Below are 17,118 nucleotides of genomic sequence, written 5' to 3' on the forward strand. Positions count from 1 at the left end.
ACTTCTAACTACAGCTAAATTCATTGAAATGCCACAGTAAATGTTAGGATATTCGAGACAGAACTATCACTTAAACCTTCACACTGAATCCAATACTTATTTTTCATGGTATTAACAACACCACAAACACTTTTATCAACAAAGATGTTTTATTAACGCTTATATTTCACTGATTTTCAACTCAGCATCATCAGAGCACAACACTTGTAAACACGATAGTGAGTGAGTGAAACAATATAATTGCAAAAGACAAAAGATCTAAAGTCCTATTTTTTGGCACCCTCTAATGAAAAAAACAACAAAAAATAAATAAAAAAAAACAGCAGTTATCCAGGAGTTTTTCTTAGGATAACCGTCTCCCAAATTTTTGGCAAATTAATGCAACCATATTTGTGAAAGTTGGGAGAATTCTTCAAAGCCATTGCTGACTCAAAAAATAATTTTTCAGATCTATAACGACTCCTAAATAGCACATTTGTTTTCCTCCATCTAATCCTGTGTGAAGGAGTGTCCAAAACGTTGTCTGCCAGTCCCGACTTGCCATAGTAATAGTAGCGAATGTATCTTTCATGTTCTTTCAGGCAGATGTTCACTGATCTTCCTGTTTGCCCATAATAGGCCAAGTCACAGTCACACAGAACTTCATACACTCCTGGGTGTGCTAAAGGGAAGTTTATCCTTAGGCGAGCGGATCAGAGTTGCCAGCTTGACATGAGGTTTAAAAGTGGTGCGAAGGCCCTGTTTCACCAATACTTTGGCTATCTTTTCTGGTGTACCTCTGATATAGGGAATAGAAATGGTCATGTTGTATTCTTGTGTATTAGGGGAGGGCAGAGTAATGGGCCTATGTAGTATTTTATCTATTTTGTAGGGATTGTAGCCATTGGCTAAGAACGTATGGCGCAGGTATTGGAGTTCAGTGGTCAGAGCTGTATCATTAGAACAAATGGCTCTGGCTCTGTGTGTAAGTGTTTTTAAAATGCTGTACTGTTGGACTGGATGATGATGTGATTGTTTATGTAGGTATCTTCCTGTCACATCATCACAACAATCACATCATCATCCAGTCCAACAGTACGACATTTTAAAAACACTTACACACAGAGCCAGAGCCATTTGTTCTAATAATATAGCTCTGACCACTGAACTCCAATACTTGCGCCATACGTTCTTAGCCAACAGCTACAATCCCTACAAAATAGATAAAATACTACATAGGCCCATTACTCTGCCCTCCCCTAATACACAAGAATACAACATACCATTTCTATTCCCTATATCAGAGGTACATCGGAAAAGATAGCCAAAGTATTGGTGAAACATGGCCTTCGCACCACTTTCAAACCTCATGTCAAGCTAGCAACTCTGATGCTCTCGCCTAAGGATAAACTTCACCCTTTAGCACACCCAGGAGTGTATGACGTTCTGTGTGACTGTGACTTGGCCTATTATGGGCAAACAGGAAGATCAGTGAACATCCGCCTGGAAGAACATGAAAGATACATTCGCTACTATTACTATGGCAAGTTGGGACTGGCAGACCATGCTTTGGACACTCCTTCACACAGGATTAGATGGAGGAAAACGAATGTGCTATTTAGGAGTTGTTATAGATCTGAAAGATTATTTTTTGAGTCAGCACTGGCTTTGAAGTATTCTCCCAACCTTAACAAATATGGTTGCATTAATTTGCCAAAAATTTGGGAGACGGTTATCCTAAGAAAAACTCCTGGATAACTGCTGTGTTTTTTTTTTTGTTTGTTTTGTTTTTTTCGTTAGATGGCACCAAAAAATAGGACTTTAGATCTTTTGTCTTTTGCAATTATATTGTTTCACTCACTCACTGTCGCGTTTATAAGTGTGTTATGCTCTGATGATGCTGAGTTGAAAATCAGCGAAATATAAGCGTTAATAAAACATCTTTGTTGATAAAAGTGTTTGTGGTATTTTTAATACCGTGAAAAATAAGTCATGAATAATCATCAACACCTAAGCTTATCTGTTAGATTGATGAACCTTCACACTGAAATAAATAAAATAGGACTGTTCTTACCTTGATTAATCTTCAGCACATCAGATTCAATGTGAGCACATTTTCAACTTGTATTCACTTATTACTCCGATGGAACACTATCTAAAGGAATTCTTCAAGGAGATAACTGAATCATTAACTATCGCACTACACAATTCTTGATGGCTTACTATAGGGCAGAATAATTATTCCATGTTTACTACTGTATAACAAATTGAGCTTTGTATAATCTTTCTTTAAAGCAATATAGGAATACGTAGTAATTCTAAAACTTGGTGGATTTATTCTGAATCTTCTATTAATCTTCTGGTCCTTTAGTTATCCTATTACGGCACTAAATTCCTATTACTGCCACTGCTGACTTTACTCTCAGCTATCTATAAGTTTCCTCCTCGTCTTCGTACACTTCTGGATGCTACTCCCTTGAATTTCCTGCCCTTCAGTCCTCTTTGTTTACTTTTTTCACTGGCTTCTATGCCTTCCTTCTTCCCACTTAAAACTTGTTCACTCCTCCAACTCATTAATTTCTCCTCTCCCAATTATCGAAGCTCATGCTCTACCTCGTGCATTCTATTTCATTTCTATCTCCATGGCAACAATTAAAATAGAACGTAAACATAAGCATTAGCGTTACATAAGGTTATACCTTTACACTGAGTAATGAAAAATAATAATAAAATATTACAGTTACTTAATTTCTCTCTGATTTTCATTTACAAATAATAATAATAGAATATATGTTACAGTTTATATAAGGCACATAAAAGTTACATACATAGAATTCCTCATAATATTATTGAAGAATAAAGTAATAAGATAAAATATAATTAAATAATTACTGATAAAACGCAAGGATAATACATGAATAATAAATCTTAAGCAAGGGACTAACAAATAATATTTATACAAGTCATGCTTAGTATATGGTAGAATATGTTAAATGTGAATGAAGAATAAAAACATACAAAATAAATTCATTCACAGTTTAACAACAGCTTATATAGGCTAATACAGGATGGGTGTTAATTTTGGAGCACAGGTTTTTAGTGGAGAGATATTGTAAGAACCAGGAGACTTATTAGTATCACCACTACTGAGGATTTTTCTGATGTCATTGTAGCAAAAGATCAAGGAAGCATGCAGTGAGCAACTTGTGGCATTGTGGGAGATGATTTGCTTTGGTCATCTATACAAAAGCTGAAGGAAAAGACTGATTGCAAGAGATTTACCTTATCTTTGGGTTTATGCTACCATGGTGCCATCATGTGATTGAAGTTGAACAAGGAAGTGCAGAAGTACACCAAACAACCTTAGTGAGGGACCAGAAGGCTCAGTTGTCAGATGAGTAGGAAGAAAGCATATGGCCCTTATAAAATTGTTATTATTTTATACTTGATTTGGAGTAATATGTAGGCTGAGTGAGTAACTGAAGTTTTTGACTTGCATCATTGAATATAATATGCTGTATTTTTATCTTTGATTGCAAAGGCACATTATTATTTATTTATTTATTTTATTTTTTTGTAGCGAACTAGTGCTTAGTTAATGATTGTTAGTTGACAGCAGAGTGGGAATGAAGGCCCTCATTCTAAAAATGACTATTTCAGTTATTTGATCAGAGCAATGTTTGGATCAGAGAGCAGAAACAGTAACCCCACTATGAAAAAGAGGCATAGAAATCCTGAAAGTCATCCTACTTGGCATAGCTGTAGTGCCATAGGGTATGAGGTTGTAATTGGCTGGGTGGTGATCAATCTGTAGAAAAAAGAGACATGGATAAAGTTACTGCCAGAATTGCCAAGAAGAGAGTGAACATCAACAGTGTATTTGCAGGAACAGCTAATAATGAAAAGATCCAAAGAGATGTTTGGACCTTTTCAAGAATGATGTTGAGTGTTATCTGGTATTCTGGCTATTATCATCAAATTCCTGATATGTTCCCTCAGGAGGTCCATGCAGTTAGCCTAGTGGCTTTGCACTTTTCAACCATATGCCTGGGGAATGAGTGTCCTAGGTTTGATTCCCATTGGCGATGTGAGGAGCTTAAGGATCTTCCTCAGCCATAGCCAAATTAGCCACTCTTGGGCGTGGACAGCAGGGTTTTTCCCCTCAGTTTATCTGGGATTTTTCAACCCGCAAGCACGTAAATCGGCCCTGTGAACGCACAGGGTACAGTCATACAATATAGTATGGCAAGGAAGGCAACAGGAAACCACCTTGCTCATAATCATTTTCCTAGATGGCAGCATATATATAGCTGCCCCTAAACAGCCAAAAGGCTATAACCTCAACAACAACCCTCAGGAGGGTGTGGTGTATCTACAGGATAATTATTATGATAATACTACATGAAAAAAGTTACACCATTACTAACTTCTGATCAATAATTTTCCTCCAAATTAATCTGTTATCTGTCAAGACTCCAAAGTTATCAGATCTTATTTCTGCCTTTTAAGGCCCTTGTTTACTGTATCAGTCCATCTACATGTTGGTTCTTCCTCAGGGTCTTTTTTCCTTGCCAACCTGGTCAAGAATGCTTGTTTTGCTAATCTTTCTTCTCATGTCCTGTTTAAGTGACCATACCACCTGAGATTACCTCTACTAACACATTCCTGAATACCAACAATGGTAAGTTCTTTCCTAATCCTCATTTTTAATGTGATACTGCTATTGATGTTATCTGCTGACTCCATATTAATCTTTCTCAGAACTCTCATATCAGAGTTCTCCAGTCTTTGATCAAATGTTTTATTTGTAACCTACCTCTCAGGATCCATAAGTTAAAATTGGTTTCAACACTGTCCTGTATACAGCTAATTTAGTGTTTTGACTAATTTCTTTCTTATTCCATATAAATTTACTCAGCTGACTTCCTACCATGCCAGCTTTATACCAATTCTATTGTCTATTTCCATATTTAATTTGCCATCGTCATTAAAAATTGTGCCTAAATAACTGAAATGTTTTACATTTCAGTAGGTTCGCCATTCAGGATACAGTTGAGGTTTTCAATGTTTCTTGCCTATTTTCATTTTCTTTTTATTGCTGATTTTCATACCAAATTTATTACAACAGTTACTCAATTTAGCCAAAGAATCTTGTAGACTTGTGCTGGATTTATTCAGAAGTATAACATCATCTGTATAAAGTAAAGAGCTAAGATTAACATCACCAATTTTGATATTAGATTTAATACTACTTTCCTTCATAATGTGAAGATAGTGTGCATTCTTGTTGCGCACCTGATTTAAAATAAACCACATTCCTGTACCTTCTTCAATTCTAACTGCTGACCTACAGCTTAGAGACTATATATTGTTCCATATAATGTCATTTACACCATGTAACTGTAGTGTTTGGAAGAGCTTTCCTCTTGACACTTTGTCAAATGCCTTTTCAAGTTAAACAAAACTTAAATACAAATCTGTGTTATATTCCCAAGATTTCTCAACTATTTGTCATCATCATCAAATTCCTACCATTTGCCCTCAAGGGGTGTACAGGATATGATAGTACTACATGAAAAATTTACATCATTACTAACTTCCTATCTACAATTTTCCTCCAAATCAGTCTGTTACTTGTCAAGACTCCAACATTATCAGATCTCATATTTCTCTTGTTTAAGGCACTTTGTACTGTATCAATCCACCTATATCTTGGTGTTCCTCTGGGTCGTTTTCCTGCCAACCTGGCAGAGAACACTTGTTTTGCTAATCTTTCCTTGTCCATTCTGTTTAGGTGACCATACCACCTGAGATTAGCTCTGCTAACGAATTCCTGGATGCTGACAATGTCAAGTTCTTTCCTAATATCATCATTTTTAATATGATATTGCCATTGATGCCATCTGTTCACACCTGTAATCTTTCTCAGGACTCTCATATCTGCGATCTCTAGTCTTTGGTCAAGTGTTTTACTTCTGACCCAGCTCTCAGATCCATAAGTTAAAACTGGTTTGAACACTGTCTTGTATACGGCTAATTTAGTGTTCCGACTAATTTCTCTCTTATTCCATATGAATTTATTCAATTGACTTCCCACCATTACAGCTTTGCTGATTCTGTTGTCTATTTCTATATTTAATTTACCATCTTCAGTAAAAATCGTGCCTAAGTAGCTGAAATGTTTTATGTGTTCCACAGGTTTTCGTTCACTACACAGTTGACATTTTCAACGATTCTGCCTATTTTCATTGTCTTTGTCTTTTTATTGCTGATCTTCATACCACATCTATTACAACAGTTATTCAATTTAGTCAGAGAATCATACAGACTTGTAGGGGATTTATTTAAAAGTATAACATCATCCACATAAAGCATTAACATCTCCAATTTTGATATCATGTTTAATACCACTTTCCTTCATAATGTGATCCATATAGATAATGAATAACAGAGGTGATAATGTACATCCTTGTCTCGCACCAGATTTAACATTAAACCATCTTCATTTACTTCCTTCAATTCTAACTGCTGACTTACAACTCAAATAAAGACTAAGCATTGCTTGATATAATGTCCCATCGACACCATATAACTGTAGCGTATTGAATAGCTTCTCTCTTGACACCTTGTCATATGAATTTTCCAAATCGACAAAATTTAAATACAGCTCTTTGTTATATTCCCATGATTTTTCCACTATTTGTCGTAAAGTGAAGATCTGATCCTGATAGCCTCTATTTGACCTGAACCCAACTTATTCTTCAGCAAACTTTTCTTCCACAATTCTTCTCAACCGTTTCTCAAGTAAACTTGCATAGATCTTGCCAGGAACATTCAGTAGGGAAATACCTCTGTAATTCTCACATTCAGTTTTATTTCCCTTTTTATATATGGGTACTATGAGAGCTCTACTCCAATCATCGGGAATTTGTCCCTCTGTCCAGGCTTTTTGAGCTATGCAGTGCAGCCACTGTAAGACTCTTATACCACCATACTTCAGCATTTCTGGTCGAATATCATCTACTCCTGCTGTCTTTCCACATTTCAAGCCTTTGATGGCTTTTTCTACTTCAAGTATGGATATGTATTCCTGACTGTATGCCTGTTGAGTGTTTTTTACCACTGTGCTATCACTGCTTGTTTCATTTAGCAATTTTTTATGAAGTAATTACTTCATACTTCAAGGATATCTTTTTTCTCCCAGTTTCATGTCATCTTTATCATCTCTAACTCCTTTTACAGCACTCTTTCCTCCATTCCTAAGCTTCTTCAACAACCTTCAGAATATTTTGCCACCTTCTTGATATTTATTTTCTATGTTCTTGATAAGTCCTCCCATGACTTTTGTTTAGCTAGTTTTACACAGTGTTTAGCATTCTTGCATTTGTCTCTGTATTCTCTAAGAGCACAAGCTGACTTATTTACCAGGAACTTTTGATATGCTTTCTTCTTTTCTTTCACTGCTGCTTTAACTACCTGTGTCCACCATGGAGTTCTAATTTTTCTATCCTTGCAGACAACTTCACCACATGCCTCTCTAGTTGAATCAATCAGGGTTTTCTTCAAGGCTTGCCACTGAATCTCCAAGGTTTGGTTCCTGTTCTCAAACTCTTTCATTTTTTTTTTCAATAATCTTTGTGTATTTTAGTCTACAGTTCACATCTGATGATAGCTGCTCAACTTTTATTCAATTTAAAACTTTTTACATGTTAGTCTTTTCAATATGAAATTCAATTTTATATGCTCAAGACTAAATAGTGGTCACTTCCAATTTCAAATCCTCTGTACACTCTGGTGTCATGCACCAGGGAGAAAATATCACTATCAACAATAACATAGTCAATGAGACTTTTCTTATTCCTTGCCTCTTCTCTCCATGTGAATTTGTGCACATTTTTATGTTGGAACATAGTGTTATTACTAATAACCAGTTCATGTCTTGAGCAGAAATCCAACAGATATTTGCCATTATTATTAGCTTTGCTCTTTTCTCCAAATTTTCCCAAAATATTTTTATATGTCTAACAATCATTTTCTACTCTTGCTTTCTTTTCTTTTGCATTCTTTTTGCTTTCTTGGAATCTAAAATACTAGGCATTCTCTTACACTCAATGTCCTGCTTTTCGCACAAGCAGCTACAAACTATGTATAAATCCCAAATCTTCCTATCCTTAGAATGCCACACGCACATTTGTGGTATTGCATCTAACTAAAAATTCTCAATGCTGCCCAGGCTAGAGCTGTTCAGCTCATAGATGGTTGGGCCACGACAAAACATTAAAACATTAGGACAAGACATTAAAACAAGAGCTGCGGCACCCATCATCCTTATTTTGTGCAACTGCAAACACCCCCAAACCTGCTTCTCCTCATTTATTCCTTCTGTGTATTCTCTGGAACAGCTTTTCTCATGAAGGAAGTATTCCCAAACAACTACAACCTACAGCTTTTCAAGAAAAATGTCAGTAAACGTATTTCTCAAAACTCATCTGCAACCCACCCGCTCCACAAAAACATGTACATCTGCTGATGCATGTTTGTGTGTGTGAGTATTTCATGTATGTATGATAATAAATTTAGTTTAATCCTTTATTCAAGTGTAAGCAAACAAAGTTTGCACCTGAAGTATCTTCAGGACTTGGGCAACTTGTGGTAAAAGTGGACTATGCAATCATTATTACTTGTCTTAGTATCTTCCATAATGCAAAGCACATCTCCTTGCGGACATGTATAATGCTGTGCATTAAGGGAAGGGCCACTACCCAGACTGGTTTCGACCTTTATTGAGGTCTCGTCAGTGGGAGCCAGACCCAGAGGTGGTGGTGATACTAAGGTGGAAGTAATGGAGAAGTTATATTTACCTATACGAGTTGCCAAAAGTTGTCTCACCTTATTATTAAATTACTTTGGATTTAGAGAAAGATGTTGGCAGTTTTTTCCCACTTGGTTAGACTATAATAAATTTAGTTTAATCCTTTATCCAAGTGTAAGCAAACAAAGTTTGCACCTGAAGTATCTTCAGGACTGAGGCTTACCAAGTGGAAAAAAACTTCCAACATCTTTCTGTAAATCCAGAGTAATTTAATAATAAGGTGAGACACCTTTTTGGCAACTCGTATAGGTAAATATGACTTCTCCATTACTTCCACCTTAGTATCAACACCTCTGGGTCTGTCTCCCACTGATGAGACCTCAATAAAGATCAAAACCGGTCTGGATAGTGGCCCTTCCCTTAATGCATAGCATTATACATGTTCACAAGGAGATGTGCTTTGCATTATGGGAGATACTAAGACAAGTAGTGATGAGAGCTTTTTCCACCTTTACCATGAGTTCCCTCAGTCCTGAAGATTCTTCAGGCAGAAATTTTGTTTGCTTACACTTAGATAAAGGATTAAACTAAATTTATTATAGTATAACGAAGTGGAAAAAAAACTTCCAACATCTTTATGTATGTATTCTTTTGCATTTTCCTCCCAATAGTAAGTCTACCCAGGAGGTAATGTATTTCCTACACGCTCCATTGCATACAATGCACATATTATGTAGCTTCTAAGTGACAGACTATTAAATTTAAATTTACATTTTTGTATCATTATTCATTTTACATTTATATTTTTATATCTATATATATTTACACTGTATAATCCAAACATTATCAATAATTTATGTTACATTACAACAATTGGAAGGTGATCTTATTGGCAAAATTAAATAATAATAATAAATAATTATTATTCTCTTCTCCGAAACAAAATTGTGCAGCATTTATGTGTTTATCATAATGCAATGGATTATTTTATTACAGCATATGTCCAAAATAAATGAGTCATCATTTACTGAAGAATTTCCATCACTTGAAGGTTCATTTCATGAAAAAATAATTTTGGAATTAGACAGGCTTCAGGAGGAGCATAACAAGGAAATAAATGCAGGACAAACTCTAGCTGAAAAAGGAAGATCTCCTCCTTGCTGTAGAACTACTTGTGTCTCAGTTGAACCAATTGAAATTTCTATATCTCTTTCATCAAAGGAGCAGCCTACTAATTCCACATTGTTAGATGAGAGTCACATTGAAAATCAGCATACAAAACTGCAAAAATCAGATTTGGTTCCCCATAAACCACTTTTATCTGTATCATCTCCGGTAAAGGCAACCAGTCAAATATTCCTGGAAGATGATGATCAGGTTTGTAAAATATCTAATAAAGAGAGTGGTCAGGATTGTAAATCACAAAATGAAATTCATGATGGAAAAAGTTTGTTTGAAAGTAAAACAAACAGTGAATACCTTGATGCTGAGAATGAAACCAGTGATGTCGGTCATGTGACAGGTAGTACTTTCAAAAATAATTGTCAGATCCTTGAGCAGAACGAACATTCAACAGAAAGTTACCTTACTTGTGACAAAACCTCATTTGTATCAGGTGAGTGTTAATAAAATTAGTGATTGTAGTATATTTTTAGAAAATATTCTTATTATCCATTACAATCTTTTTATGTTGAATAATGATCAACTTAGTAACAGAATTTTTTCTTTTGATTCTAATAATTAAATTTTAAATATTGTAATTTTAATTAGTTCTACTGTAAGCAGTTATATATTTGGCATTATATGCACTATCTGATCAAAAGTATCCGGATACTTACTCGAAACTGTAATCAGACTTTCCCTGTGACACACTTTCCAGTAGTGGACATTAATACGCAGTGAGACTTTCTACCAGGTGTTGGAATGTCTCTGGAGGAATGGCAGCCCATTCTTCCTGAAGAGCTGTAGCCAGAGCAGTTCGTGATGTGGGTTGGAGCGGCATTCTAATTCATCTCAAAGGTGTTCTGTGGGATTCAGGTCAGAGTTCTGGGACGGCCAGTCCATTTCTGGACTGTTATTGTCCACAAACTATTCCCTCACAGACCTTGCTTTATGGCAGGTAGCACTGTCATGCTGATACAGACAGTAGTCATCACTGAATTGATCTTGTATCATAGACAGTACGCAACAGGTTAAAATGTCCTTCTATCCTTCTGCATTTAGATTTCTGTGTAGTGTTATGAGAAGGCCAAGTCCATTCCATGAAAAACACCGCCACCTCTAAATTTCACTCTTGACATTACACATGCTTGCAGGAATCGTTCTCCAGGCATTCGCCACACCCAGATCTTCCCATTAGACTGCCACATGGTAAAGCATGATTCATCATTCCAAATCGCACGTTTCCAGTTGTCCAGTGGCATCGCTCTTTATACTGCTGAAGGCGGTGCTTAACGTTCACAGGAGAAATGTTTGGTTTATGGTCAGCTGCTTGACCACGGAACCCCATTTCTCTTAACTCTCGATGCAACAGTCATGGTGCTGGCTGGACAGTTAGTAGTACTGCAGAACTCCTGGGTGATTGTTTCACTTGATGTCTGGTGGTTTCCAGGAACCACCTTCAACGCTCGACTGTCTCTGTCTGTCATTAAACGGCTCCTACCGGACCATAGGTTTGTTGTGGTTGTGCCTTCACGTTTCCACTTCACAATCACGTCACCAACTGTTGACTTGGGCAACTTGAAGAGGATTGAAATGCCTTTGACAGATTTCTTACTGATGTGGCAACCAATAACTAGTCCACTTTCGAAGTCACTGAGCTCCCTTAACCTACCCATTCTGCTCATACTTCTTATCAGTGAACAACACACAGCGCATGCCTCCTTTTATACTGGTAAGTGAGGTCGTAGTGACATCTAGACATCATCATCATCAAATTCCTGCCATGTACCCTCAAGGGGTGTACAAGATATGATAGTACTACATGAAAAAAATTACATCATTACTAACTTTCTATCTACAATTTTCCTCCAAATCAGTCTGTTACTTGTCAAGACTCCAACATTATCAGATCGTATATTTCTATTGTCTAAGGCACTTTGTACTGTATCAATCCACCTATATCTTGGTCTTCCAAGATATAGGTGGATTGATAGAGAACACTTGTTTTGCTAATTAGAGATTAGCTCTGCTAATGCATTCCTGGATGCTGACAATGTTATGTTCTTTCCTAATATCCTCGTTTTTAATATGATATTTCACAGAAGGCCATTGATGCCATCCGTTCACTTCTATAATTTTCTCAGGACTCTCATATCTGCAGTCTCTAGTCTTTGGTCAAGTGTTTTACTTCTGACCCAGCTCTCAGATCCATAACTTAAAACTGGTTTGAGCACTGTCTTGTATACAGCTAATTTAGTGTTACAACTAATTTCTCTCTTATTCCATATGAATTTATTCAATTGACTGCCTACCATACCAGCTTTGTTGATTCTGTTGTTTATTTCTATATTTAATTTACCATCTTCAGTAAAAATCGTGCCTACGTAGCAGAAATGTTTTACTTGTTCCGCAGGTTCTCCATTCACAACACATTTGACATTTTCAATGATTCTGCCTATTTTCATTGTCTTTGTCTTTTTATTGCTGATCTTCATACCATATCTATTACAACAGTTATTCAATTTAGTCAGAGAATCATGCAGACTTGTAGCGGATTTATTTAGAAGTATAGCATCATCTGCATATAGCAAAGAGCTGACATTAACATCTCCAATTTTGATATCATGTTTAATACCACTTTCCTTCATAATGTGATCCATATAGATAATGAATAACAGAGGGGATAATGTATCCTTGTCTCACAACAGATTTAGCATTAAACCATCTTCCTGTACTTCCTTCAATTCTAACTGCTGACTTACAACTCAAATAAAGACTAAGCATTGCTTGATATAATGCCCCATTGACACCATATAACTGTAGCGTATTGAATAGCTTCTCTTTTGGCACCTTGTCATATGCCTTTTCCAAATCGACAGAACTTAAATATTCCCATGATTTCTTGACTATTTGTCGTAAAGTGAAGATCTGATCCTGACTGCCTCTATTTGGCCTGAATCCAGCTTGTTCTTCACCAAGCTTCCACAATTCTTCTCAACCGTTTCTCAAGTATACTTGCATAGATCTTGCCATGAACATTCAGTAGGGAAATACCTCTGTAATTCTCACATTCAGTTTTATTTCCCTTTTTATATATGGGTACTATGAGAGCTCTACCTCCAATCATCGGGAATTCGTCCCTCTGTCCCGGCTTTCTGAGCTATGCAATGCAGCCACTGTAAGACTCTTATACCACCATACTTCAGCATTTCTGGTCAAATGTCATCTACTCCTGCTGCTTTTCCACATTTCAAGCCTTTAATGGCTTTTTCTACTTCAAGTATGGATATGTATTCCTGACTGCATGCCTGGTCAGTGTTTTTTACCACTGTCCTGTCATCACTGCTTGTTTCATTTAGCAGTTTTTCAAAGTAATTACTCCATACTTCAAGGATATCTTTTTCTCCTGTTTTCATGTCACCTTTATCATCTCTAACTCCTTTTACAGCACTCTTTCCTCCATTCCTGAGCTTTTTCAACAACCTCCAGAATATTTTGCCACCTTCTTGATATTTATTTTCTATGTTCTTGATAAGTCCTCCCATGACTTTTGTTTAGCTAGTTTTACACAGTGTTTAGCATTCTTGCATTTGTCTCTGTATTCTCTAAGAGCAAAAGCTAACTTATTTACCAGGAACTTTTGATATGCTTTCTTCTTTTCCTTCACTGCCTCTTTAACTTCCTGTGTCCACCATGGAGTTCTAATTTTTCTATCCTTGCAGATAACTTCACCACATGCTTCTCTAGCTGAATCAATCAGGGCTTTCTTCAAGGCTTGCCACTGAATCTCCAAGGTTTGATTCCTGTAGCTAGACAGTAGTTTATGAATTACAGAGCGGTATCTGGATACCTTTGATCATATAGAGTACTAATGTAAAAACCTATAACACATTTGTAAAACTAGCTTGAAATCATTTAACTCCTCTCTATCTTTGTATATTCAATATCAAGTACTTGTTGAAATAAAAAGTATGTATTACATTAAACATTTTTCTGTGTTTATCATAAGTATTGGCATAAATTATACCATGTTAAATATATTACATCAGTTTACCTGCAGTTTTATTTCAGACAAATATAATTATTCTAATTGAGCAGGCCTCATTTAATTAAAATAGAAGATATCGTAGAAAAAAATGATTTCACTTATCTGAATTGTATTTGAATGCAGATAGGATTCTGATTGATTCAGAGTAGATACCTTCTAAACTGAGAAGATGCTTAATGATTCAATTTGAGATCGATCTACACATAATCATAATGACAAACACTATCAGTGTTATTGCAAATATGGCAGTTAGAAATACAAGATTGCAACTGTATATGAATTGCTGCATTTCATTTCTTGATGAAGAAAGCATCACTATAAGGACCCAGGGAAAGAACATATTGAGATTGATGACATTTTCTGTGTATAAAGATGTGTAATTCAAAACACATTTAAAAATTACACCTTGGTTGCCATCAATCTTTATTTATTATTATTATTATGTGACACCTCCAGGGAGTCCAAAGACTCATTTGGGGAGGGCACCTACTCTACAGCTCTCTGCCTTCACCACTCAATTCAACTACAACTACACCAACGGCATCTACCGCCCACAACTAATACTAGTATTTCCACAGACAACCACAAACATCTGTTGTGTCACCTTTTCTTAATAACTTTGATATCAATGCTCTTTACATTTATTCGCCCCTTGGTGTCACGTGGTACTAAGTACAAAGGGAATTGCCCTGGGGTAGAGCCAAAATCCAAATGTAACAAAGCTTCTGAGGTTCTGCTTCTCATAAAATTCTAAGACATTTATTTGTTTTTGCTGTGCTACTTAGGACAATTAGTTTAAAGGAAAAAATCTTAACAAGAAGTGAACACCCAGCTATACCTCAGTGACTAACAACTGTGCAATCGTGACCGTAGACACACTACTCAAATCTCCCCCTTAGGTTCGCATATTTAGCATGTGGTGCATTGGATATTACTAACAAACAACTGAATCAGAGTAAGCAAAAGATTTATTTAACATTCTAATATATATACAGTTCATGGAAGTCTGGAAAAGATCATTTCTAAACTACAAATTTATGTGCTACCATAGTTATCAAATACGAACAGTAAATTCTCATAACTCACGTAGGATTAACAATAGAGCTGTTCTATATCACTTCACACATAAGATTCTCATAACTCTCTTAATTAAAACCTAGTAGACATACATTATCACCTTGTATTCACACATCCTAAGGTTATCACTCTTTAAGTTACACTTGTTTACTTTCACAACTTATAATTTGCTACAGTCCTAAGTTTTATTATTATTTTTATTATTATTTCGGGCGACTCCAGGAGTCCTTAGACTCATCGAGGGAGGCCCTAAACATCATGTCCACACAATTATGCGATTACATTCTCACAGTATCTATCATACCTTGCCTTGAACTCGTTCACCGTCATAGCACCCACAACAGACTCTGGCAGCTTATTCCACTCATTTACCACACCCCTGCTAACCACACTCTTGCCCAGCTTCTATAGGTGTCCCCTAGTTCTCCCACCACCAGTCCTGATCTCAAAAATATCCTCTGAATTAATCCTATAGAATCCCTTTAGCAATTTGAATGTCTCAATCATATCTCCCCTCCTCCGCCTATCAACTAGTTTCTGCAACCCACAAATCTTCAACCTGTTCTTATATGGTTCATTCCATAGACCTGTTATCATCTTAGTCACTCGCCTCTGGATCCTCTCCCCCTCCTCCCCATCAAGAAGGAACCGAGGTGACCAAATCTGGGCACAGTAGTCGAGATGAGGTCTTATCAAGGCTCTGTACAGAGGTACAATAACTTGCTTGTCTCTGCTCGTCAAGGTACTTTTCAACAACCAAGTGAGTTGATGAGCTGATTTAGCTACTTTTGCAATGTGCCCCCTAAACTTCATCTCCTTATCCACCAACACTCCCAAGTCCCTGGCCTCATCAATCTCTTGGAGTACAGTTCTACCAATGTGGTATACTGCTGCTAATCTTTTCACCCCAAAATGCATAACCTTACATTTTGTCACATTAAATTGACATCCATTCTCCTTAGCCCAGAACTCCAATCTATCTAAGTCATCCTGCAAGACTTTGACATCTTCTGCATTCACTATTGCCCTACCCAACTTTGCATCATCAGCGAACAAATGAATTGTTCCACTTAGATCCTTCCCTATATCGTTAATGAACAGATTAAACATCAGTGGTCCAAGAACAGAACCCTCCGGCACACCACTAGTCACAGGCTGTCTTTTGGACTCTACTCCTGAATAAACTACTCTTTGATATCTCTCCATCAACCAACCACCTATCCATCTCACCAACCCTATATCCATTCCCATATGTTGTAGTTTACGGATTAGTATTCCATGTGGTATCCTGTCAAACGCCTTTGCCAGGTCCAGCAGTATCACTGTAAATGCATTTCCCTTATCCAGTTCAGCTGTCACCTTGTTATAAAACTTGAGCAAGTTACTGAAGCATGATCTACCCTTCACAAAGCCATGCTGTCCCCTGTACAGTATCTCATTTTGATCAATCCATTCCTGTATTTTTCCCTTGACTACTTTCTCCAAGACCTTCACAACGACTCCTGATATGCTGATCGGTCGGTAATTTGCAACCGTAGTCTTGGCTCCTCCTTTATGCAGTGAAACTATTTTCCCCTCTTTCCACACTTTTGGAACTAAACCAGACCTGTCAGATTAAACAACATGGTCAAGGGCACTGATAATTCCTTAGCCGCTTCAAGCAAGACTCATGCTGGTATACCATCCAATCCCACAGATGTGTTCACATTAAGGTTCTGTAATAGACTAGTCACCTCCACTTCATTTATCACTATTCCCGTATAAACTAATGGTTCCTTCATTTTTTCAATGTCACCACCTGGATGATATGCTTTTGCAAAGTGCGCGCTCAGTAACTCCACTATATCGACTGATTCAGTGACCACCTTACCATCGTCATTCCTTAAAATCATTTTGCCGTGTACAGTTTTTTCTTGCTTGCAGCATATTGAAAGAACTGTTTGGGATTCTCTTTTGCTTGCAAAGCTAGTTTCCTTTCATAATCCGCTTTTTCTTTTTTTACCACACTCGTTACCTTTCTGGCCTGCACTTTATACCGTTC

The 17,118-nt window shown here is 36.8% G+C and overlaps 1 protein-coding gene across 1 annotated transcript in view; it reads left to right on the top strand.

Moving 5' to 3' along the window:
* PolQ (DNA polymerase theta) overlaps positions 1 to 17,118 on the top strand; it is a 379,759-nt gene that overhangs the window by 14,533 nt on the left and 348,108 nt on the right. The window contains exon 4 of the mRNA XM_090409009.1: positions 9,788 to 10,406. Coding sequence (XP_090265135.1) covers positions 9,788 to 10,406 — 619 coding nt within the window. The remainder of the gene's footprint in view (positions 1 to 9,787; positions 10,407 to 17,118) is intronic.

Source organism: Typopeltis vanoorti, chromosome 19 (genome assembly GCF_054136105.1).
Source record: "Typopeltis vanoorti isolate ZY-2024b chromosome 19, IOZ_Tvanoo_1.0, whole genome shotgun sequence".
NCBI lineage: Eukaryota > Metazoa > Arthropoda > Arachnida > Uropygi > Thelyphonidae > Typopeltis > Typopeltis vanoorti.